The sequence below is a fragment of the Xyrauchen texanus genome, chromosome 25, assembly GCF_025860055.1.
Source record: "Xyrauchen texanus isolate HMW12.3.18 chromosome 25, RBS_HiC_50CHRs, whole genome shotgun sequence".
In the NCBI taxonomy this organism is placed as follows: domain Eukaryota; kingdom Metazoa; phylum Chordata; class Actinopteri; order Cypriniformes; family Catostomidae; genus Xyrauchen; species Xyrauchen texanus.
The window spans coordinates 9180135-9207354 of NC_068300.1; the positions used below are offsets into that span (position 1 = coordinate 9180135).

Sequence of the window (27220 nt, forward strand, 5' to 3'; positions counted from 1 at the left end):
AAGGGACAATGAGTGTAAAGTTTTTACCACTGTTGTGTGAGGTGCTAGCAGGGAGTGTTCCACCCCAGCTCCAGCGGTTTGATTTCGGCCTGGCTTTCTGACTCCTCTCCATAGTCCTTCTGATAACGGCTTCATAACGAACCTGAAAAACACACAATCCGAATAGATGAGCAACACTTTCTCTGAGGTCCAATAGATGTATCCCTGAGAACAATAAACTTTTGCACAAGCTGGATGAACAGGTCAAACTCCAGCAGAGACAGGTTTTTTTAAAGGTCAGAAAGAGCAAGAGGTGTGAGCACTGTACGTGGAAAATAAACCAAAAGAAAATAAACAAAACATCTGTGTAAGCAGTGTAAACACAATGCTTTTTTTACATTGGACCTGTGCTATTTTTTTGAGCTAGTTTACGTAGACAGACGGTTTAGCGTTTGCGTTTTTAAGATGCTCTGTTAAGTTCAACTTCGGTTACGCAGCATATAAATGTGTTTTGGAGGAAATGGCAGGACTCAAAGAGCTTTTATTGATCGAAAAATATAACAAAAACAAAAAACACAGTCAAGGGCGAAAAACAAGATGACGGGCTGGGCTGGTACAGACAAACAGGACAGGAATCGACAGGCAGACACCTAACAGGGAAAAAAATCCAATACGAACTGGCACAAGATAAAAACAAAATGGGGTTAAATAGGAAAGAAAACAAGGAGATAACAATCAAACAAATAATCAGACAGGTAACAAGGAAAATGAGAGGGCGGGGTTATCACTGAAGACAGACACAAATGCACAAGGGAATGAAAAGACAAAACGCTAGTGCATTCACACAGCACGAGACAAAACAGAAATGCCTGACCTCGGCCACAGAGTAAATAAACCAAACCAATTGAAGTGGCTAAATCCAGAAACAAGACATAAAACAGACATGGAACATGTACATGTCAGGGCTCTGCCAAAAAGGGGAAAACCCCCAAACTACAGGCAGAACTCTGACACAATGGCAATTTTAAAATGACGGACCACTGAGGATAAGCTAAGGTCAGGACAAGTATCTTGAGAGTATTGAATGCTTACAAGTAGCAACTGTAACATTTATGCTACATCTCATGTTAGAGCCAGGATGATTACTATTTCGAAAGAAGTAGCTAAGAGTAATACAGTAAGTTACCCTGCTTTCTGGATAACTGGAAACGAGTCTAGGCGTTAAAACACATCTCAACACCTATGCATTATGCTCCAGTCTGTCCAATATAGTACAGTATGACTTCGCAGCGATATTTATGGCAGATGGTTGAATAATGAATGATGAGCAAACTAAAGATAAATATGGGGTAAAAATAGATAAAGTTTCGCTATAGATAAAGATAAACAAAGGAGGCAGGTTTATACAAAATGGAGAACAAAATCACATATTTATGTTTTCTGGTCACCTTCTCCTCCTCTAGATTCTGTCGTCGTTTTTCCTCAACTGCAGCTCGTTTTCTCTCTTCCTTTATCCGTTGCTCCTCATACTTTTTCCTGCGCTCCTCCAGCTGTCTCTCATGAAACTGTCGGGCCCTCTCCTCTCTCTCCAGCCACTTAGACCCCCGTAGAGCTTTAAAGACACACATAGAGTACATTTCAATTCATTGTTTGTTTTATTAAATTTAATATATGGAGGGTGATTCAAAACTAATTGATAAAAACCTTTTAAATTGAGGTAAAATGTGAAATGTGTAGTTGTGTTTTAACCACTAATGTCACCAAAAAGATTTGAAGAAATATGCCATTGTTTGAGCCAATTTTGTTATGTTGAGTTGCTCAAAGAGCATGCAATTAGGGTCCATGAGTAGTGCAAATATTACTCCCTTAAACCTAAAATATAACGGTATTTAATTTGGCAGAGCAAGTTCTTGAAATGTTAAATATATGTGGTTACCATTGTCAATGTACTCTTAACAGTGTTATTTTATTTGCATAATTAAAATTATATATTTTTCCAACTGCCTAATCATAAGACTAAACAAAATATTTCATTAATATTTAAATGATATCTTTGTAATAGGTTCAAAAGGGATGAGGAAGCGTGAGGCGGCGATTCTTTGCAGGAATGTCGCTTTTTATTAAACAAAACAAAAAACTTGTGTTCGCTAAACAGCACAACGGTGCAGCTACAATTCAAACTCAAATAACTCAGGTAAGCACATTTCATCAGCCAACACACACAAACAGCTTCTCAGCTGGGCTTTCTCGCTCGACTACCACAGTCACCTCTCCTTAAAAGCCCCAATCACTCACTGAAACACAAGACAGGTGTTAAGCACCAAATCATAATAATTTTCCATTCATCTCCTCCGCTTGTCTCTCCACAGCAAGATGCTCCGACACGCCCTCGCCTCCACATACCATCACCACCTGACTCAGGCCGGGGCATTGTCTGGTCATCCTTTTCGGCTAATGTACAGCACAGGACTCACCCACCACTACCTGGGACTACACAGCCCCCAACCCCCTGTCCTGCGCATCCGTCTGTTAGACAAAAGGGAGCGAGAAGTCCTGGGAATGTAACAGTGGACCGTCACAGATTGCGGTGCCTGCTGGCATGGCTCCATTTACTGGACCGGGTCTGGCGCTCCCTTTTTAATGAGATCGGTCAGTGGTCTGGTGATGTCCGAATAATTAGGCACAAACCTCTGATAATAGCCAGCCAACCCCAGGAACTGTCTCATCCCCTTTTTGGACATGGGCCTCGGACAAGTGGGGGTGCACCTGTCCATGACCCAAGTGGAAGCCCAGATACTGTACTTCCACCCACCCAATAGCACACATCTTCGGTCCCGCCCACCTCAGCGACTTCAGGACATCCCTCAGTTGCTGGATATGCCACGGCCAATCATTGCTATAGATGATGATATATATGCATGCGACATATGCAGCGTGTGGGCGAAGGACCTTGTCCAAACGGAAGCAGAACAAATTGGTGTAAGCCGAACAGAGTGGACAAGGCAGTGTTTCTCAGGATATGGGAGTCAAGGGAATCTGCCAAAATCCCTTTGTTAAATCCAGTGTCGCATAAAAATGAGCCGCACCCAACCGATCGAGCACTTCGTCAATGCGAGGCATTGGGTATGCATCAAATTGACACCGTATTCACTTTTCTATAATCCACACAAAACCGGACCAACCCGTCACTCTAAGGGACTAAGACTACTGGACTGGCCCAGTCACTGTGGGATTCTTCTATTACACCCCATGACAAGCATAGCCCTCGATTCCTCCCACACTACCTTTTTTTGTGTTTGGGTAAACGGTAGAGACGACAGCATACCACTACCCCCTGGGAATGTTTCAATATGGTGCTGTATTAGATTCGTACACACAGGAAGAGGCGAGAACTTACGGACCGAACTCCTCCCTCTCTGTGAACACCGTCATCAAAGTCACGGGGACCGCCTCTCTCCGTAGTTTTAGGAGGTTAAGGTGGTAAATCTGATGGGCTCTGCCTTTATCTGTACGCATTACCTCATAATTGACTTCCCCGACACACCGTGTGACCTCAAAGGGCCCTTGCCACTTTGCAAGTAATTTAGAGCTTGACAAGGGTAGTAATACAAGGACTTTACCTCCCTGTTTAAATTCCTATAGCCGTGCCCCCCTGTTATAAAATAGAAAAGTACGGATATGCGAGTGCAATGCATGGCCAGAGACATTGACCATCAACAATTTTCACTTGAACAAAGAAGTGCCTCAGGGTCTCCTCTCACGTCTGCTCCAGAGGGAAATCCCCATCAAGGAAACCTCTAAGGGCTCTGCCTCCTGAGCCAGCTATTGGCACACCACACACCAAGAAACTTTGGCGTAGCACCCATCCGCACATAAACTCGCCAACAATGACTGAAATGGGGGGACAAATCCAGTTCTCTGCTAGCAACCACCTACGGCAGGCATCCCGGAGCTGCTGAGCGAATGGGTGGTCGATTCCCCCAGCGTCGCGGTCCTCCACTAGCAGCCATCTCCGGCAGACATCCTAGAGCTGCGGAGCGAATGGGTGGCCGAATTCCCCACAGGTCAGTGCCCGAAAGCACTGCCAATGTTGCTTGGGGTTCTGACCGACCCACAGTAGGATGGCCCACTTCAGGTCCAGGTACTACAGCAGATTAGCCACTGGCAGTTGTTGAGCCACGAGCTGTGCCTCCCCCAACAACAGAGGCAGCAGGCGAACCGCCCACTGGCCAGCCCTACTCCACAGCGGCCCAGTCAAACATCTCCAAGAAAGCTTCGGGGTCCTGGGGAGGCATCTTGGCCAGTGTGATTTGCGGTAAGGGTCCCGCGGCTGGTGTTGGTGCTGGAGTACCCTGCGGCAGCAATCTCTGCTCCGGCCGGTCCTCTGCCTGGGGTTGCAGGAGCACCTCGAAACTTTGCTCCTTTTCTGCTCCAAGCTCCAGGAGGGCCTGGAGTTGAGTCTGGTGGATGCCAGTGAGGGTCTTGATGACTTCCGCCAACGGCGAGGACTGCACCATTCAGCACCAGTGTAATAGGATCAAAGGATCGAGGAAGCGGAAGATGGCGATTCCAGCTCAGCAATGTCACTTTTTATTAAACAAAACCAAAAAATTGTTTGCTTTACAGCGCAACAGTGTAGCTTCAATTCAAACTCAAATACAGCATCGGTCAACACATACAAACAGCTTCTCAGCTGGGCTCTCTCTCTCAACTGCTGCGGTCTCCTCTTCTTAAAAGCCCCAATCACTCCTTGAAAATACAAGACAGGTTTTAAGCACAGGTGGCAATCATTTTCCACTCATCTCCCCCGCTTCACTCTCTAAGGCATGTCGCTCGGCCACACCCTCGCCTCCATAATCTTATTTATGACATGTGGAATTGCAACACTTACAATAGAGTGACCCATATATTGTACAAATAAATAAATAAATATATAAAAAGATGTGGTGCCACGCCATGTCACCAACAAAGTCTATTTTCATGGCAAGAACAGGGTAAAATCAGTTAATCAATAGGTAAACAAATTTAAAAGAAGATAAAGGGTAGACAAGCAGATAAAAAAAAAAAATATTATGCACAGAAAAATTAGATCAAAACAGAACTTAGAACTTGATAGAAATTCCCTGTTGATACTTTATTAGACATGTTTTTCTGCTAAAAAAAAAAGGCAGGTACTGGTCAACATTTTGATTTGCAGGTGCATCAGAAGACAACACATAATACAACCCCTTTCATCTTGTCCACAAAAGAAATCAGAAACTAAAATACTCTAAAACGAGCACAATTAATCCCTAAATCTCTCTCTGGTCTGTCTGTCTTGGCCTCTAACCCCTTACATAAAACTGGGTGTCATGGCAACCACTTTGCCAACAGCTTACATAACAAGTGCACCTCGCCACAGCAACCTGCCCCATCAACTTAGTCATGCAATCACAGACAGAAGAAAAGAGACATGTACAAAGAAAGAGCGAGAAAGAGGTGTAAAACGGCAAGACCAGGAAAAAGCCAAATGATTGCATTTTAACAGCGATCAGACTCCTTTTGGAAGGCCTTTTTTTTTTTTGACAGTCTAAGAACAAGTCAGAACCTTCCTCCATGGGACACAAACAACAATTCAAATGAAAATGTAGGTTAGATCAGACACAGAAATTAAAGAAACCATCCTACGTTAATAATTGTAACTCAAATATCAATTGAACAACTAATTCTGTCCGAATAGTGCTAAAATGCACTAACTTTCTCAACTAAAATGTATAATTTGTTGACATAACCAAAGCAATTTGGGCTGGAAAATAAATAATTAAAATATATTTCTTTAAATACAAAATGGATAAAATTGTATCCCACACTATTTCGCAATGAATACTGTTTTTACTTGGAAATACATCACATTAAAGAAGTTAATTGCATTGCCTTTACAGTGTACAGTTGAAGTCAGAAGTTTGCATACAACTTAGCCAAATACATTTTAACTCAGTTTTTCACAATTCCTGACGTTCCCTGTCTTAGGTCAGTTAGGATCACTAAAAGTGAAATGTCCGAATAATAGTAGAGAGAATTATTTATTGCAGATTTTATTTCTTTCATCACATTTCCAAAGGGTCAGAAGTTTACATACACTGTGTAATTGAATCAGGTTTGTAGGCATCCTTGCTCGCACACGCTTTTTCAGTTCAGGGCTTTGTGATGGCCACTCAAATACCTTGACTTTGTTGTCCTTAAGCTATTTTGCCACAACTTTGGAGGTATGCTTGGGGACATTGTCCAGTTGGAAGACCCATGTACGACCAAGCTTTAACTTCCTGGCTGATGTCTTGAGATGTTGCTTCAATATATACACATTATTTTTCTTTCTCATGATGCCATCTATTTTGTGAAGTCAGAAGTCAAATAGATGGCAGTCTCTCCTGCAGTAAAACACCCCCACAATAAGATGCTTCACAGTTGGGATGGTGTTCTTTGGCTTGCAAGCCTCACCCTTTTTCCTCCAAACATAACTAAATTAATTATGGTCAAACAGTACATTTTTATTTAATCAGACCAGAGGATATTTCTCCAAAAAGTAAGATCTTTGTCCCCATGTGCATTTGCAAACTGTAGCCTGGCTTTTAAATGGCGGTTTTGGAGCAGTGGCTTCTTGCCTGCCCTGCGATATAGGACTCGTTTTACTGTGGATATAGATACTTGTCTACTAGTTTCCTCCAGATTCTTCACATGGTCCTTTGTTGTTTTTCTGGGATTGATTTGCACTTTTCCGCACCAAGCTACGTACATCTCTAGGAGACAGAACGCGTCTCCTTCCTGAGTGGTATGATGGCTGCGTGGTCCCATGGTGTTTATACTTGCTTACTATTGTTTGTAAAGATGAACGTGGTACCTTCAGGCATTTGGAAATTGCTCCCAAGGATGAACCAGACTTGTGGAGGTCCACAATTTTTTTCTGTGGTTTTCGCTGATTTCTTTTGATTTTCCCATGAAGTCAAACAAAGAGGCACCGAGTTTAAAGGCACAGTTAACTTAGTGTATTTAAACTTCTGACCCACTGGAATTGTGATATAGTCAATTAAAAGTGAAACAATCTGTCTGTAAACAATAGTTGGAAAATGACTTGTGTCATGCACAAAGTAGATGTCCTAAACGACTTGACAAAAATACAGTTTGCTAATATGAAATCTGTGGAGTGGTTAAAAATGTAGTTTTAACTTAAGTGTATGTAAACTTCTGACTTCAACTGAATGTATAGGTGTATGTTCATGGGTCATACCGCTCTGTTTCTCCAGCTCCTCCCTCCGTTCACGGGCAAGTCTTTGTCTTTCATCGATCTTCAGTATGAGTGGCTCTGCAGATACACACACAAATTAGTGATGCACATAAATTAAAACTATTGGCCCAAACAGAAAATTTTGGGCACAATGGGCCAGAAACTGAAACCAAAAATTATTATTTTAAAATATGCTTTGGGAAAAATTGAACTAATTACATGTTACAATCTAATTATTATTATTACTATTATTATTATTATTATTATTATTATTATAACTACACAAAAAAAATTGTAGAATGAGAAAAATTACATAAAGAAATGTGTTGACAATTAAAAAGAAAACTTTTGTTAATTACTCAAATGTAAAAAAAATTCAAGCAAAATTCAAGTAAATTAAAAACGTATTTATAAAGCACATTTAAAAACAACAGAAGTAGAACCAAAGTACTGTACAAAAACTAAAATAGAAAAATAGTATTAAATTAAGAAAAAGAAAGCAAGTAATTAACAGTAATTCCTGTGAAAAAAAAAAATATTAAAAAGGAATCTATTCTAAAAACTAAAGTATCTATTCAAACATTCATATATTCATATATATATATATATATATATATTCAGTGGATCTCTTCTGTGTTTGTATTCATCCCTTGTTTATCTCTTTTGTGTGATCCTTTTTGAGTTTTTTTTTATAGCATATCACATTACTTAGTCAATTGAAATATTACTGTCACTTCTGCTATATTATTATTGTTAATAACAATAATAATAACATTTCAGTTATAATTTCTTAACTATAAAACCCACTGGCTTTTATTTTGGCTGAAAAATTTCAGGGAGCATCATGAGCCCTTCATTAGCCAACAACAACAGAGCAGAGCTCATTTACTGAATACTATACATTTACTTATTAAACGTATCCTTAGCGATTCATAAAACTACTGTATGGTTCCAAGAGACTTTGAATATAATGCACAAGTCAAATGGACTACTTTAATGGTGCTTTTATGCTTTTCTAACATAATATTGCTTGACAGTAATGACCATGACACACAATAACACACAATACCGGAGTAATGTAGAACGAGCTTTCTTAAATGCCCTAATGACCAAGAGAGTGATCACTTCAATTCTGGGGATGTGGACTTTAATGTGCAACATTGACAATGCTTTTTTGTTTTAGTTAAAAAAATGTGACCAAAAAGATACCGTTTTCTCTTTTGGATGAACATTTTCGGCGACCGACATTTTGGTACATCCATAACAAAAATGCTAGATTAGCATTCACAGTAAAGCTGGGAACTGTTAGTGTGTGTAGAGCTGGCAGTAGTGTGTTACGTGTGTGTCTGACCTGGTCTGGTAACGGTGTGTATCTCTGTCGGGCTGGAAACGGTGTAGGTGTTCTGTCCAGAGGCAGATGACTCAGGTCGACTCCCTGACAACTTCTCATCTGCTCTAAGATGGTAGTCAGAGCCTGAATGAAAAAGAAAGAGGATTATTATAGGTAAAACACAAAGGTAGCTTCAGATTTCACCTATGTTATTTCTTTTTAGAAATATCTAAGCCAGGGCTAGTCAACTGGCGACCCGTAGGCAAAATCCGGCCTACCAATCACTTTTATCTGGCCCTCCAACTGATTTTGATCAAATCGCAGCACAGTCGGAAACATCCAAGTGTTCTCTGTGCAAGACTCAGCGATGAGTTTAACAACACTCAGTGGCATGTGCATCAGCATCAGTGGTGGCCAGAAGCAATCCGTGATCTAGACCTGGACCGATTCAGTTACACTCTTCTCCAAAACATGAACCAGCAACTTTTAGGTGAGTATTAGAGGTAGACCGATATATCGGTTTAAACAATTAATCAGTGCCGAAATTAGCTTTTTTTTTCTTGGAACTATCGGTTATCTGCAAAAATGTATGTAGACAGTTGCCAAAATAAGAGTCACCGGTGTGTTTCGGGCTTGTTTATACTTAAAAGTCAAAAAAATGCACACAAAAAAAATCCTTATTTCTGGTTATTATTGGGATTTTATTCATTTTGGACGCTTTGTCTTTGCCCGCCATAGAAAATAAATATTTGTTTTTTGACATCCTTTCCCACCACCTTAGTTGTTGATATAGGCACAAATCCACTATCGGTTGACTTCTAGTGAGTATGGCCCTGTTTACACTTGGCATTCAAATGTGATCATTGTACAATCATTAATATGCGATCATCACTCAATCAGAACACAGTGCATTTCAATTTGTACAAATCAAATAGCATCTTTGTCCAGATAACTGTCTGCAATGGTACTTGATAATGCAATCAAATACATCCCAGAAACTAAGCATTGCACGTATATAAAATACTAAAAAAAAAAATCTAAATAAAAACATTTGAAATATTGTGATGGTGAAAAACATTTATGTTTATATAGAAACAATTGATAATATTTCACAAAGATGTTTTGTGGAGATAAATATGAAGATAAACTTAAAAGGTGGGTTGGATCTTCCAACTTGTAAGAAAAATGCTTCTGGTTCTGATATTACCAACGTGCAGCGATATGTGCAAGTTTAGAGGTTTGTGTGAAAATATCTTATTGAGGTTTTCTAAATTTGACCTTTGTCGTTATGTATTAATATTTATATGCGATTAATTGCGAAATCATACATAAAAAAGGAACTTTATCCTACTAACACATTTTGCTCTCTGTGTTTTACAGTATCCCATTACTGTTTAAACGAGTAAGAAACCACTCCAGATAATTCAGTGCATCAGTGAGCTTTTGGCATGGTCATTTTATTTTGTAATAATCCCACAGGTGGACAGTTAACAAATCATTCAGAAAGGGCAAGATACCATCCACAATTCCAATCAGGTGTGAAGCTATGCCTTTTGACGTTTTGACCGACATACCATTGTGTTTTCTGACTTGTCATTTTTTCTGGATTTGGCATTGTGTATTTAGTTTATTATTATTATTATTACTGAATCTCAAAATTGTTATTTTGTCTTTGGATGTGCTGTTCTGTTTTCAGATTTGTTGTTTTGCTTTACACTTCCTGGTCACTGAATGTATTAGGTGGCACTGTGAAAACAAGGCTCAGGTCTCGAAGCCAATCCATGCATCAGCAAAAACTCAACATGGGCTACTGCTCATATTTTGATTGTCAGGTTGCAACATCTGCAAGCAGCCTGTGATCAGAAAAAGATACTGAAACAAACAGCACATATCAGACTCAGCAAACTGGTTAAATTGTGTTATTGATTCCCACTCTAAAACCAATCGGACTCCTGCTGTGTGTGTCATTCCACCCACCAATCGATATCAGGAATATGGTGTCTTATTGTCATTGCAGGGATCATTGCCCTTATGTAACCTGGAGTTAGGTGTTTGGTTTTAGAATAATATCCCACATACTAATACAGTTGTAAAAGTCACCCCCTTGGTAGCTAAAAAGGGAAAATATAAAAATGTTATTTTACATTTCCTCCATTCCTAACATCCAATAGTAGAATCCACAATTAGACTCAATGTATGTGTACTGATGTGACAATGTTTACTCAAATTGGTACCGAGAATCATCAAATTGCTTTCATATGCAAGTAAAATGGACAACATAAATTCAATATACCCAAATGAATTTAAATGGATTCAAATCAAAATTAGAACCGAGAGCTTGTTAACTGGAATAACACTGATCTTTAAAGGGTCATGAAACTCAGATATTTACATTTTGCACATCATTGAAAACAATAATAGAACTCATTGTCTTTTTTGTTTTATTGAGCCCATTTCGTTCTTATGGTTTAAAAACTAAAGTTGAAGCAACATCACAAATATGAGGTATAATGAGTTATGATTGGTAGGACAGTACACATGTACATCAGTAGATTCGGAGCATTTATCCACAATATTCATGAGAAGGAATGCTTCCATCCAACCACAGCACTGCTTCATGCATGAGTTCGCATTACAGCGGAGAATTCAAACTCAAGGACGTAACAGCTGTTCCAGGCAGGCATGACACTTCAACAGCACTCGCAGAACATCTGGACATAACAGCGGATTTTACACTAAACACTGTGATAAGATCAAAATCACTGATCAGATTGGACAAAAAAACATCTATATCCATAAGCGGACCAGCGTGAGCATTTCTTGGCTGCAGTTCTGCTACTTGCACTCCACAACATGCTGTTTATGAGGGGAGTCTGTTAGAGGGAGTCAGGGCTTCACATTAACACCTGCCCACCCACCAAATGCGGGAAGAAATTGGCCATAGCCAAATCAAATTTAATTGTATTCATCCCACGTCCAGTGCCTTATAAGCAGTACATATGCCTTTCAAAACTTACTCGTGCATCTGCGAGGGGCAAATGAAGCACGTTTTCATGCAACGGCACAGCGCACATCAGCGCGCGCGCTCTATAGATGTATTCAATACAATGTTGTAGTTAAAAGTTTCTAAACGTGTTTAGGCTAGAAGTTTGTCATAATAAATAATGTTTATTGTTTTAGATATTGTGATTGTTTAATATTGTCCATTTCTGTGGGTCTGTGGCCCCCGTTGAGATTTTTTTAATGGCCGATTCTGATGCCGATATCCAGAGAGCAAAGCAGATATACACTCACCTAAAGGATTATTAGGAACACCATACTAATACTGTGTTTGACCCCCTTTCGCCTTCAGAACTGCCTTAATTCTACGTGGCATTGATTCAACAAGGTGCTGAAAGCATTCTTTAGAAATGTTGGCCCATATTGATAGGATAGCATCTTGCAGTTGATGGAGATTTGTGGGATGCACATCCAGGGCACGAAGCTCCCGTTCCACCACATCCCAAAGATGCTCTATTGGGTTGAGATCTGGTGACTGTGGGGGCCATTTTAGTACAGTGAACTCATTGTTATGTTCAAGAAACCAATTTGAAATGATTCGAGCTTTGTGACATGGTGCATTATCCTGCTGGAAGTAGCCATCAGAGGATGGGTACATGGTGGCCATAAAGGGATGGACATGGTCAGAAACAATGCTCAGGTAGGCCGTGGCATTTAAACGATGCCCAATTGGCACTAAGGGGCCTAAAGTGTGCCAAGAAAACATCCCCCACACCATTACACCACCACCACCAGCCTGCACAGTGGTAACAAGGCATGATGGATCCATGTTCTCATTCTGTTTACGCCAAATTCTGACTCTACCATCTGAATGTCTCAACAGAAATCGAGACTCATCAGACCAGGCAACATTTTTCCAGTCTTCAACTGTCCAATTTTGGTGAGCTCTTGCAAATTGTAGCCTCTTTTTCCTATTTGTAGTGGAGATGAGTGGTACCCGGTGGGGTCTTCTGCTGTTGTAGCCCATCCGCCTCAAGGTTGTGCGTGTTGTGGCTTCACAAATGCTTTGCTGCATACCTCGGTTGTAACGAGTGGTTATTTCAGGCAAAGTTGCTCTTCTATCAGCTTGAATCAGTCGGCCCATTCTCCTCTGACCATCAACAAGGCATTTTCGCCCACAGGACTGCCGCATACTGGATGTTTTTCCCTTTTCACACCATTCTTTGTAAACCCTAGAAATGGTTGTGCGTGAAAATCCCAGTAACTGAGCAGATTGTGAAATACTCAGACCGGCCCCGGCTCAGTCTGGCACCAACAACCATGCCACGCTCAAAATTGCTTAAATCACCTTTCTTTCCCATTCTGACATTCAGTTTGGAGTTCAGGAGATTGTCTTGACCAGGACCACACCCCTAAATGCATTGAAGCAACTGCCATGTGATTGGTTGATTAGATAATTGCATTAATGAGAAATTGAACAGGTGTTCCTAATAATCCTTTAGGTGAGTGTATATCACACAATTTAATAGTAAATAACAAATATAAAATTGTAAAAAAATTTATAAACTAAAGCACTATATTTACTCAATTTAAAACAAAACTTTAACTTCGTAAAAAATAATAAATATATATATATATATATATATTGTATTTTAAATGGTAGATAGCAGTTTCTTCTGATTTCTGTTTAGTCATCACATTTTAGTAATTTATTTGCATATGAAGAAATATTAATAATATATTAACACGTGAAGCGCTTTTACCTTGAAGTTGCATCAGAGACTATTTAACAGAGACAGTTCACTTAAATAAAATGAATGGGAGAAATTAAAATGCCCAACTGCAACCAAAAGTCAACGACTGTAGATAGGAAGTCCCACCTTACAGGTAAAAGAGCCACTCACCTTTTAGATACAGTCATTGCCTGTCAATCAACTCAATGTGCACGCGCATTAGCTATAAAAACTGGGAAATTTTTTTTTTTTTTTAGCATAATCTGAGGTAAAGAAGCACAATTTAAAATACCAATGTTGCCAGATTTGACTGCGGATTTGAAATATGTTCTTTGCTCGTAATCTTGACTAACCATCTTTCCCCTTTCAAGTAGATAGGACCTGCACTGTCAGGACTGTAAATAGCTTCCCGAAAGCATTCCAAACATGGCCGACAGCAGGGCTCCAGACTAAAAAAATAAATAAAGCCTAAACTGAAACATGTAGGAGCCAAATGGCTGTTTTAGTTGCCACATCACAGAATTGCTCGATTTAGATTGCCGTTCAAAAACAAGATAGAAAGCAAAAGAAAAGGCAGCTAATAGCTCATTAATCGGGTGGTTAATATACAGTATATACTGCATAGTTGAGTGCACAAATTTGCATTCCCCTTTTGTCTCATAAGTTTTCACATCCATTTTCAGAATTTACACAAATATAAGCTATAAATGATTTTGTATTTATTTGGTACTGCCCTTCAGAATTTACATGTATTTACATAAAGTCTAATATGCGTATAGTAGTGTGATGCACACTGGTCTATTGTTGTAGTAACACAATGGCACGTAACAACAAAACAAACCATGACCGGTCATTTACATGTGTCAGATGCTTAACGTGCAAGCAGGCGTTTTCGGTGCCCTCAAGAAGAAAAAATAAAAAATACAAAAATCAGCCAAACAGGAAAATATATCCAAAATATTGAATTTAGTAAATTAATTTAATAAGTCAGAATATCTGCCTATTTATCAGCCTCTGCGATATATCGGTTGACCACTAGACAATACTGCTTCAGATATGTCCTAGGACCAAACTCTGTCTGACTCACTTAACCTCTTGCCAAAAATCCTAGATATTACCTTTCTGAAATAAACAATAGTCAACGTCTCAAATGCTAATGGAGGGCAATTTCTGAAAATATTATTCTCCAGAAAAGGGGGAAGAGGTTTGATAGTGATGAAAGGCTTAATTGTTTTACATTTCATCCGGTAAGGATCAATTCTACAGAGTTTTTACCTGCCCTGAATGGTTAGACACACAGGCCTCATTACTACAGTAATACAATCTAACCTGAAATTATCAGTTTTCCACTGAGAGTGAAATTAATACTTGTATCAATCCCTGAGAGAATATAAAGCCTAAAAATGAGTCGGTGTGTGTCTCACAGCCATGGCTCATTTATTTGACATTGAGGGAGACGCAATAGCATTTAACCCAGATATAACCAAAGAGCAAATTTGAAAACACATGCCCAATGCTCATGCATAATGTCAGACGTAATACATACCTGACACAATAATAATTTAGTACAAATAAATAAGATAATTTTTTTTTTTATTAAAACCTGCACCAAGCTTTCCCATCATATCTTGTAATTAAAAAGTTATTGTGCGAGTCTGTGAAAAGCAGATTGAACTGGTTTTCAGCTGGTCACGTAGAACTATTTGGTCTGTCTATTTGGACAGGAAAAGCCATCTAACTGACATGTAATGCAAACAATCACAGTCAGTTTTATCTTTACAGGGTGTTTAGGGGCAGGGTTATTGTAGATGCATCACACCATAATAAAAGAACGACATAGGGGAAAAAAATATTATATAATGGCGAGGAAACCAGACAGTGATAAAAGACGTTCAATGTAACTACAAGAACAGGATAAACAAATCTTAATGGCATCAGCTAAATTACAACCACAAACAGTTTAAATTTTAAACTTGGGTTTAAAAATGTAATTAAAAGCCAAATATGCTGAGTTGCCAAAAATCTTAAATCATCTGATGTCTACATCACTTAAATAAACCTTCCAGCTATTGTCTCTGTGAAACTTTAACCCTGAAGTCTAATTCGCAATGGCTTCCCTCTGGATTTTCCTATGGGTTTTTATAATGGTTTTCTTTAAATTTGTGTGTAAAATAAGGTCTGTGGTAAATATTACATGGCGATATGTGGACGTTTTGTTCTAAAACATCAATTACACACAGATTCAGATTTTAAAAAATGACTAAGGAGTCATTGGTTCCTAAACTGAAACATTATGGAGCCAAATGGCTGTTTTTAGTCACCAAATCATAGAATTGCTCGATTTAGATTTCTGTTCAGAAACAAGATAGAAAGCAGAAGACAGCTGATAACCCAATAATCGCAGGTTTAATAAACAGTTTACAGTATATAGTTGAGAAGATCTGTTTACATTCTCTTTTGTCTCATTACTGTTCACACCCCTTTCATAATTTATACAAATATAAGAGATAAATAAAACAAATATTTTAAGTACTGCTCTTCACAAACTATATTACAGATAATTACATAAAATATAGTATGCATATAGTAGTGTGTCTTCTTGAGCAACAATTAATGTTTGCAACTCGTGTAATAGTTGTGTACAAGTCCCCCAGTTGTTCCAGGTGTCAAAAGCTTGATCTCATATATACACACACACACACACACACACACACACACACACACACACACACACACACACACACACCATATAAATTGTTTTACAATATTGCCTTAGTCTTTTACGGTTACCAGATGGCCCAGACACAGAGACTACAAGAGTGCAAATCGAAATCCCAGATGCAGTTTTATTCTGCTACTCCATTTCCAATCAATAAAGAAAAAGGTGGTACACAATACGGGACTTTAAATTATAAAGAAGCCCAAAACAGGCATGGGAATTTTATTTTTAAATGTCTGCACTCCCAGTTGTGTAGTTCACTGATGGCTGATTCACTGAGAAGTGAATCTGATTCAAACTATTAACCTGAGCTCCGGAAACCCTCAGTTCTTTTCTGGTGATTCATTTCAAAGATCTGGTTCAAAAGAATCATTTGGTCACGACTCTCTCGAGCTGGATTTGTTGTCGTTGCGTGTGGTGCAGCGAGCTCATCACAACAGAAAGGATGAAAAGTGCCGCGAGAAACACTGGTGCACCGCTCTATAGATGTATTCAATAACTCGCAAGATGATATGACGAAACAGCATATGAACACACAACCAGACCAAATTTTTGGTCGCATTTGCAACCATTTATTTACAGTCTGGAGCCCTGATACCTACATCTTCCATACAAGCCTTGTGCTCATTTAAACCGAGAGAGGTCATGGCTAGCAGCCACACATACTCAAACTTTAATTTCAACATTTTCTCCTACCACACAGGCTTGGTACTCCAAAATCCCCAGCCAAACAATGACACTCCAAAATCTATATTGAAATAAGAACACAAACAGATCCAACAGCATCCAAATTAAATGGACCCATTCAATTGACCCTAAATGTGACACCGTAGAGTAAACTCCCTTTTTTTTTCTTCACTCCAGATTACTTTCATTTCTGTTTACGTCAGTCATGAAGCAGAGCAGAACTGCTGAGTCAGAGCAAGGCAGAGGTCAGAGTACAAAGCATTGGATAAATGATGTAAATCATGTAAATTATATGAGTCATGTTTTTGTTACTCAAGATCATTTTTGAGGATAGTACTCCCCTCAAACCCTTTGAGCAATGAAAGAGTTTATTATGTTCTCTTGCAAAAATGATTTTGTCTCATCCGTCCTTTTCTTAAAAAAATAAAAAAATTAAAAAAAGATCCATGTTACAGTGAGAGACTTACATTGGAATTTAATGGGGACAATTTCTGAAGGGTTTAACAGGCAGAAATGTGAAGCTTATAATTTTATAAATGCAGATCAATTCTTCTGTTAAAACTTGTGTATTATTTGAGCTGTAAAGTTGTTTAAAGGGGTTATGTACCAAGATTTGGTGATACAATAATGCTATATAAAGCTGAGAACAGTGAAAATAGTCTAGGTTAGCGGTCACCAACTAGCGGACTGATTGGTTCCATCCGGACTGTGCATTTATACACTTTAAGTGAGCAGTGTGACAACACAACAAAAACAGAGATTTTTGTGAAAAATGATCGGAGTCAGAGATATCATCACCTCAGGGGCATGGATGGCAAGGAAAGAAAACCAAAACATTGAAATTACAAGTTCTCCCCCATACCCCACTAATTTGGATGTCTCTGGGCCCCCAATGTCCTTATCCTTGTCCTTATAGTCATTAAGAGACTTTTTGACTGTTTGTGCTTGATTATTTTACAAATTACTATCACTGCCAACTTTGAAATTTTTACACAGTCAGTATTCAGTATGGCTACAAAATGATACAATTTATTTTTGGCCGGACCCTTGGTGGGAAGGAAATTTCGAGACCTGAGCTCTTGGAAATTTAGCTGAATACCCCGAATGTGAAAGGTTAGTAAATCTGTACACAGATGAATTGGACAGTTGATCTTCGCCTCAGTTGTGTGGCTGCTTCAATATACATCCTGTGTAATGGGAAATCTGGGATGTTCGCAAGGATCATGGTTTATTTTGCTATAAAAACAGCTGACATGCTTGCATGCAAAGAAAACAGTATGGGACAAAGGGATTTGTGGTATTAAGACACAATTTTAAGAGAAGGTAGCATGTCCTAATATTGAGACACTGTCTTACTAAATACTGAACAGTATTTAAATTTCCCCATCACCAACACAGCATATACTTTCAGTGTGTAGAAGTGAGTTGGGATGCAGCCTTTTTCAGAGGAATAATGGAACTTAGGGCTGGGCAATAAAGTAATATCAATATTATATATATATATATATATATATATATATATATATATATATATATATATATAAATAAATAAAAAACATCTATATCGATGAAAAACGTTTGAGTAATTTTTTATATTTAGCCTATGTTCTACATCTCAACGATCGGATCAGGTACGTCTCGCACAAACGCAAGCCGTTCTGCAAAGTTATACACACAACTAGCTAACTGAATTACGATCATGAAATCAGCCTGTTAGGAAGTATTAGCGGGCTAGCGGCTACATGGCCCTGCAGTCATGAAAACCAGTAATGAGGCTTGATAGCCCGACGTTAGCTATCCAGCAAATATGATATCATTTGGTACCGAACAAGACCGCACTGACAAATTAATACAGCCATCAACTGAACACAACAGAAACCATTGCTGTTTATTTATGTACTATTTAGTTAAAAGGTTTTATTTTTCCATGATCCATAGTGCTGTCACAGGCACTTCTTTTTGTGATGTTTAACGGCGGTTGGCAATCCAGTTTATGGTGCATTACCCCACCTACTGAGCTGAAGTATGGAGTGTTACAAAGTGTATTAGTTGGGTCAAACTTCAGCTCAAGATGATAAAATTGGCAAATTTTAAATAAAAAAAGGAGGTCTCACACACCTAATGTAGGATCAAATCCTAAACTGTGTAAACTTTAAAAGTAGCTTACCCTCTGGGATTACTTGTAAACAAACAAGTAATGATTCATTAATTCTTGAGGTCTAACAAACATGATGAACATTTCCTCCCTCATTAACTCTTTCCCCGCCAAACACGGAATTTTCCGGGTTTTATGAAAAAACGCTTCCCGCCAAACACGGAATTTTCCGGGTATCCGTGTTTTAGGTGGTATACGGTAAGGAAGACCAGCAAGCATGTTTTGAAAGAGTACGCAACTCTTTGATCAAAGAAACAGACTGCGATCGTCTCAAACGTGAAGTGGAACACCATACTAATACTAAAGCACTTGTTTGATAAAAATGCCTTTTTATCAGCTTTTTGTCCGAAATGTTGTTTTTGACAAAACCTACCTCTGTTCAAGTGGCAATAAAAAAAAAGAACAAATGAAGATAAAATAAAATCGTTTTTTTTGCCTAAAAGCAGAGGCTCAGATCTTTATTTTGATATATAGCATCTTCATATATTCATGGAAGAAAATATTCTGCGGGCCATTAAAATGTAGCTAAAATCGTCAAAAACCCTGGCGGTGGCTGGCAACTTTTTTTAAAAACGCTGGCGGGGAAAGAGTTAATGGTACGAAATGTATAACGTGATAAACATTGATACTGAACGATATGAAAAGGTAAGGAAAAAATAGTATTGTGATAATATTTTTGGTCATATCGCCCATCTACCTTTTGTCCCCAGCCGTAACATGATGTCAACACCCAACATAATGAGCTCAAAGTTGATAAGGTGCCTTGAGCCTTGTGTCACTGATCTTGAGTTCACTTGATTGTGTGCTTTAAAAAGGGAAAAATGGCCAACACCACACCACCCCACCCCCTCCATACACGATCAACACCTCCAGCCGCCACATCTATAATCTCACAAACTATAAACCACCACTCCATGTGCAACAAACACTTATACTCATTTACAAACTCACTCCAAATATAACAAAGCAGAACAGGATTTGTTTGACTAATTTGAGCACTATAACAAACACAACTTCACTAAACAGTCTGTTAGCATCCACTAGTAGTCCAGACAGATTTGTTTGCCTTTAAAGAAGACCATACCAAGTTTCCCTTCATGGAGAAGAAGACATTTCAGTGCCACTTTGTATTAGGTGTCTTTAATTATGTGGAGGCAGGTGGCACGTCAAGCGTTCACCTGAGGGAACCTGCGTTTGCAGTGAGAGACGGGGAGATAAAAGCGTTCCAGTCCACAGAGGGAGGCGAGAGATACACACCGGAGACTGCGTGTCAGTTATTGAGAGTGTTTGAATGTTGTTGAAAAGCTGGACTTTGTTTTGATTTATGCTGAAGACAGAAACTAATATTTACTAACATTAAAATACATACAATACAATGCATTTATTGTGTAAATACATGCTCTGCAAAATTCTCACAAGATTCATATTTGCTGGTATTGAGGTTGAGGAACGGGTAGGTTTAGGACTAGGGGCAAGGGTCAGGGATAAGGGTTGGGGTAGTGTTAGGTTTAGGGGGAAAGGCTAAAAGTGTAACTACATATGTAATTAAATGCAGGTACAATGCAACAAGAAGAATGTATATAATAAGTACATTGTATTAAATGCTTATGTACAAATTTAGTTAAAGACATCTAATATAAAGTGGATCCAAAATTTCAACTCAAACGAGCTTCTGTTGACCTCTATGAACTCAAGACGGTGAACTTCATCAGCAAAAAGTGACTTGCCACATCACCTGATAGTTCTTACCTTGAATCTCACTCATAGTTTTGGAGAACTCTGGAGTGGATTTGCTGGTGCTGGAAACCCCCATGCAAACCTCTCATCTACATCGAAAAATTAAGCAATCCTTTTCCAATTCATCAGATGCAAACTCACACATACACAAAGTCCAAAGAAGACAACATCCATCAAAGGCTGGCGATAATGTGTGTGCTCATTCATTGACAAGTCAAGAGGAGAACAAATAATAGTGGCATGTATGTGAATCGGCTCGCTCATAATGGGAGAGATTGTTGACCAAGGGGCTGGGCTCTCACCCCACCCTTTTAATCTGAAAGAGAATGATCAAAAGGGGACAGTAGATCCCCCACTCAGAGTGTGTAAATGGAAGATTATGAACCACACAAGTGTATGTGATTGTTGTGTGAGCAGAAAAGGCGAGGAAGATTAAACGGGGGGAGGGGGAGAGAGAGAGAAAGAGATCAGTGATTAGTGTGCAATTCTCCACATGGCACCAGAATGTTTGTATGTGTGTGTGTGTGTGTGTGTGTGTGTGTGTGAGAGAGTGTGTGTGTTGGTGTGTATTTGGGCTGCAAGGATCAGAGATCTGAGCAGCTTAACGGTGACAAATGCTAAGCTTACGGAGAGAGAGAGAGAGAGAGAGAGAGACAGCAGAGCCTAAAGGCCAATTTATTCTTCTGCGTCGAATCTATGTCATAAGCTAAGCGTAGCTATGGTGGATACGCCTAACAAGCATCTCTTAAAAAATAGAAATACTTGTTGAGTCGACACAGACCACAACAGCTGTGATTGGTGCACTTTATAACCAGAGACTACCCTCCAGGATGATAACGATATCTGTGGTAGCATCGCATTTTATCGAAGATTATTTTAATATCTATGCATTATATCATATTATATTTGGACTCTGGACCATAAAGCAATAGGGCTGCAACTAACGATTATTTTGATAATCGACTAATCTAACGATTATTAGAACGATTATTCGAGCAATTATTGCACTGATTAATCATTAGCTCTTAACCGATTATTCAGCTTGTGTCCCGACTTAACAGGTTGTATTAAACGTGCTTGCCAAGAATAAAGGAGGACAAAATCATCTTTTAAAAATACCTCTAAATGACACTCACTGAAGTAAAGGAAAAAAAAAAAAGTATTACGTTTAATTCAGTAAACAAATTCACTGCAAAAAATCCTATTATCGTCAAGTATTTTTGTTTTGTTTTCCATTTAAAATTGTCATTTAAAAAACATTTACTTGAGAAGCAACATAGGAGTGTGCATCAGCCGGGTGCAGTTTAAATATCGGGACATTCATGCAAATCATAGAAGAGGCACTGACCACACCGAGAAATGCCAGTTTCAGTGTTTGTAGTTATTTAAATGACCTGCTTCCTTGTTATTTGAACTTTAATAAATAAAGCTATAAGGCATTAAATATAACTGCATTAAAGATGTAACGTCGGGGTGTTTCCTTTAAAGACGCTCAACACGCAAGTTTTGCTTCAGCGGAGCCAAACGAGACAACGATAGTGCTTCTGTATTTACTTATTTTGTATTTTTGCATTATAATTCACTCATACTTTGATCTACATCACCTGAAGCTGTTTGGGAGGTTTCGAGTGCATCTGGACTGTGAGCTGTGTAATTCTTCCTCTCCTCAGTCTGCAGTGCTTTCATATGGTCTCATGTTACATTTAATAACATCAAAAGACTATAAGACAATGAATATTTTGGTCAATTTTTTATCGTCCACATTTTTGACTAATCAAACGACTATTCGCTAACTAAAATAGTAATTTTTTTTTTATCGTAGAGGTTGTCGATAACGTCAACTAATCGTTTCAGCCCTATAAGTCAACTGTCTCAATCGGGAGCATCTTCAGACTTTTACTTGATATTAATTTGATATATGAGTGATATTATAGGTGTTGTATTCTACTCGCAAACTTTCCGATCTGCACCAAGATTTGACCGTATGTTTAACAGTATTGTGTACAGTAAATAATTTATTCTTAAAATAATCATTTAGACAAGCTTAGTGCACCATCTAGATTTACTGCCTTTCTTGCCTTGCTAAACAAGTTTACTGCCTTGCCTTGCTAGTTCATCCATTAAGCAGCATACCAACACAGAATCAGACTACAGAATAAAGCAGCCTGATCTCAAGAAGACTACATGACTGTGACCAGGTTGGAACAAATGGTAAATGGTCTACACTTCTATAGCGCCCTTATTTTAACCTTTTTAAAGAAGTTACCAAAGCGCTTTACACTGTGTCCCAATCACCCATTCACACACCCATTCACACTCACACACCAATGGCGGCAGATCTGCCATGCAAGGCGCTAGCCTGCCATTGGGAGCAACTTGGGGTTCAGTGTCTCGCCCAAGGACACTTCGGCATGTGGAGTCGTGTGGGCCGGGTATTGAACTGCCAACCCTGCGATTAGCAGCCGACCTGCTAAACCACCTGAGCCACAGCCACCACTATCATGGAACAAGGGGTGTAAAAGATGGCGCGTCAAGATAAAAATAGTAGATGCAGTGCAGCACATCAATCTCTGTTTTAAAACTATGGACGAGCCAAATTAATCTGGGGGCAGACTATACATATTTAGGATGGGACAATATTATTATCTTACAATTCGGTTCGATATATGATATGAGGTTCGCGATTCGATATAACAACACTTAAATTACAAAATATTACAGAATTGTTTATTTTCTGAAAAAATTTGTGTGCAAAATAATAATTTCTCATCAAAATAAAGTTCTTTCATACACAATATAAATACTCAAAGCTGAAATAATAAGAGTTGGTCATATACCTTTCTCTATAAGAAAAGATTACAAATAAATAAGCTTTGAAAAATAGCAGGGTACAATCAGGCTGATCAGGTGCAGAACAAGCAAAACATATTTTCTTTTTATCATTTGTTTGTCATCATTATTATAATCACATTTTAACTTTGTAAAATTGCAACAATTCTACACATTCTATTAGTTAATATAATAATAATATGAGCTATCACTGTTTGAAATGTGATCAATTTACAAGTAAAAACATTAAGTTTACATTCATTTGTATAAGAAATGCTAAAATGGAACTGTCACTTTAAGAGATGATCATGGCAGGTGCCTCACATTGTTCCAGTTGAGCACACATCAACGAGAATCTCTTGTTTTCATTAGCACATCCATGCTGTGTAAGATTAAACTAATATTTATTTTTACTTTTTATCTGACAGTAAAGAACAGAAAGATATTAAAGACACATTATTCAATGAAAGTGGAGTGCGCCTCATCTTTACACATTACACGAAGGAAACGAGGTGATTTTCCAGGTATTCCAGTACTAAATTCAAGCACTTCTAGGACCTTGTGTGAACCCTGTATACAGTGTAGAAAAAAGCGCAGTAGTTGTAAAATCAAGCGATGGAAAGATAATGATGTTTGACGGGTCATTTCATTTATTATCACATGGACAAGTCTTTTTTTGGTTCGTGATATATCAAAATTCTAGGAGGAGACCCGCATCATGGCTCTTAGCATGTAAACGGGTAAAGTTTCAAGATGTGTTTCAGCTAGTATTTATTTTTCATAAATACATTAATTTATTATTATTACTACTATTATTTAAGACTAGCACACTGACCTAACCATGGTAATGAGGAGCCTTTCCTTCTGTGTAATATGCATATAAATATGTAATATTAGGTACCAAAAGGGATAATAACGGGCTCATATAAGTAAATATGCTCTTCAATTTTTAAAAGGGGGAGAGAAAACTTCCTGTAGATTTTGACATCAACAACAAAAATAATGTCACTTGATGCATGTCCTTGTACTGGAAAACCATGAACAAATCTATACAAAATAAAAGGAAATGCAACCCAGGATACATTAAATACAGGTTATGTTTAATCTATGGCAGGTCGACACTTGATGTCCAATGTAAAATCTGTCCTGAAGCAAAACCAGTTGAGAACCACTGAGTTAAAGGGACAGACAGGAGCAGTCTGGCCTCACTGTCGCGCACCTACAGTATATATTAACTGTTAATAATCATAGGACATTACTTCAAAAGCTCACACAGCTGATGTTATTTTTCATTTAGTAGTTAATTTAACATGCTATGCTAACATGTAAACTAACATGCTTTAGTTATATAACAGTTACATGATATTTTTTATCATGTTCATAATTCTGTTTATTATAATTCTGTTAGCTTTCTTATTTTTTCTATTTATTTTATTTTCAAAAGGAAGACCTTTTTTTTTTTACACATATGTACCAAGAGTGGATGTCGCATCATTCTTAAAAATGTTACACATACTTCAATAAAATAAATGATTTCAAGTTTCAATTATAATAAACTGTTTGCTCAAAAATAAATAGATAAATAAAATAACCCTTCTGTTTTCACTAATAATAGTAATTGTGTAATACGTATATATATATACAGTGATACCGTGAAACCGTGATATTTTCTGAGACTGTTATCATACCGTGAAAATCTCATACACTTGCAACCCTATATATATAATACAAGTTTTATTGATATTTGCCTTTTATCATTAGAAAAGTTACAGTGAACTGTTGAGGAGAGACTGTTATCTTAACAGAGACTGTTAAGATTACGCACTTTAGAAGTAAATAGAGGCAGTTGTGGCTCAGTGGTTGAGGCTCAGGGTTACTGACCAGAAGGTCGGGGAAGCCCTAGCACAACCAAGATGCCACTGTTGGGCCCTTGAGCAAGGCACTTAACTCCAGGTGCTACGGGGGGATTGTCCCTGTAATAAGTGCACTGTAAGTCGCTTTGGATAAAAGCGTCTGCCAAATGCATAAATGTAAATGTAAATAAGCGCTCCATAGGATGCTGGATCTGCTGAAGTTGTGTGAGGTTGGTTTATTACATTTGTTTAAATGAGATAAGTGCATATTAGCAGATGGTATATATAATACTAGTTTTATTGATGTTGTATTTTTATCATTAGACAAGACAGTTAAAAGTTACAGGGAACTGTTCAGGAGAGGGAGAATGAAACAGGTGAGCACTTAAACATTATGAGCTCAAACGTGTCTGCAGCGGATCTGATATGCGGACCGTTTAAATGAAACTGTTGCACACCAGTCTATTATTGTAGTAAAACGATGGCACATGACAACAAATCAAACTGTGACGGGTCATTAACATGTCTCAGTCTCTTCACATGCAAGCAGCTGATTCTCAGGGCCCTCAAGAAAGAGAAAATACAAATTAAAATCTGCCAAACTGGAAAATGTATCGGCCAATGCCGAGAATAAAAAATAAATAAATAAAAAAGTCTGAATATTGGCCGATTTATCGGCCTCACCGATATATCGGTTGACCACTAGTTATCATTACATTTTTCTGAATTCATTACACGTATTCATTTTGAAGCACACAGCACATGCAGATTACATTTGTATTAAACCGCAGCCTTTTGCAGTTAAATAATCACACTAGGACATATAGCAAAATTTTAATTTCATCCCAAATAATTCAAAATTACGAGACATTCCTCGTTTTACAGCCAATGCCATTTTTATGACTGGCTTCAGTGATTCCGTCCCACATCGCAGATATCATGGGTCCCTACACGTGGTAACCGCATTATGGTTAAGTTATGATCAAGTGGACACAGATAGTTCATTTATTATTGAATATTAATTCAAGATGAGCAGAAAATGTACGTGGCAGGGCTTCTTTCATGACAGTCATCCATTGGCATTGTTTTACAAGGAGCAGCCGCCGGCAGTGACAAAACTAGGGATGCACCAATGTATCGGCTGCAGATATTTAGCAAACAATTATTAATTAATTATTATATAATTAAAACCATCAGTGTCTGTTATAAGCATGAAAACACAGATGTTAGTAACACACTCTGTAAAAACTGTATGTAAATACACAATCCAGAAATAGCCACAATATGTAGAAGGGTCACCCTTCTATTAAATATATTATATTTTATTTTTATTCTTATGTTAATGTGGAAAAACCACCATAAATGGACGTGACAGTTATGAAAACTGCACTTACCTATAGGCTACATGATGAGGGAAACCATCCAAAATGCTTAAAAACCAGCAGACTTTGATTTCATGATAGTTTGGCCTGTCATGTGTTCAACAGATCCAACCCATGTTCAATGGAAATTATTTATTGTTAGAACAATAAAAAAAGCATTTGCACCTCTTTGTAAATGTAAGCAATATTCCAAAATAAAAAAGTGATCTGATGACAAAATGTAAGGGTCAAAATATAGGTATCGTCCTATGGGTTTTTGTTAAAATTGGTAATGGCCAAAGATTTTCATATCAGCGTATCCCTAGACAAAACTAAATCAACTTGTGTATTTGACACCTATCCAGAGTCCCGATCATTACCATGTTTTTGTAAAAGTAACAAAAACCATCTTGTCCAAACAGTCAAATAGTTTAATTATACTTAAATATTTCCAGGGCAAATAATTATTTTCCTATACATTTAGGTATTTTTCTCATTTTCCATGACTGGAAAATTTCAGGTTTTCCAGGACATGAGGGAACCCTGAAGTTTATTGACGGTTTATATTAAGCATGT

At 38.1% G+C, this 27220-nt stretch overlaps 1 protein-coding gene across 1 annotated transcript in view; it reads right to left on the reverse strand.

The window, feature by feature from the left end:
* The window catches only part of LOC127618861 (ensconsin-like), a 58857-nt gene that overhangs the window by 25353 nt on the left and 6284 nt on the right, over nucleotides 1-27220 (reverse strand). The window contains 4 exon segments of the mRNA XM_052091519.1: nucleotides 28-142; nucleotides 1428-1591; nucleotides 7244-7318; nucleotides 8592-8714. Coding sequence (XP_051947479.1) covers nucleotides 28-142; nucleotides 1428-1591; nucleotides 7244-7318; nucleotides 8592-8714 — 477 coding nt within the window.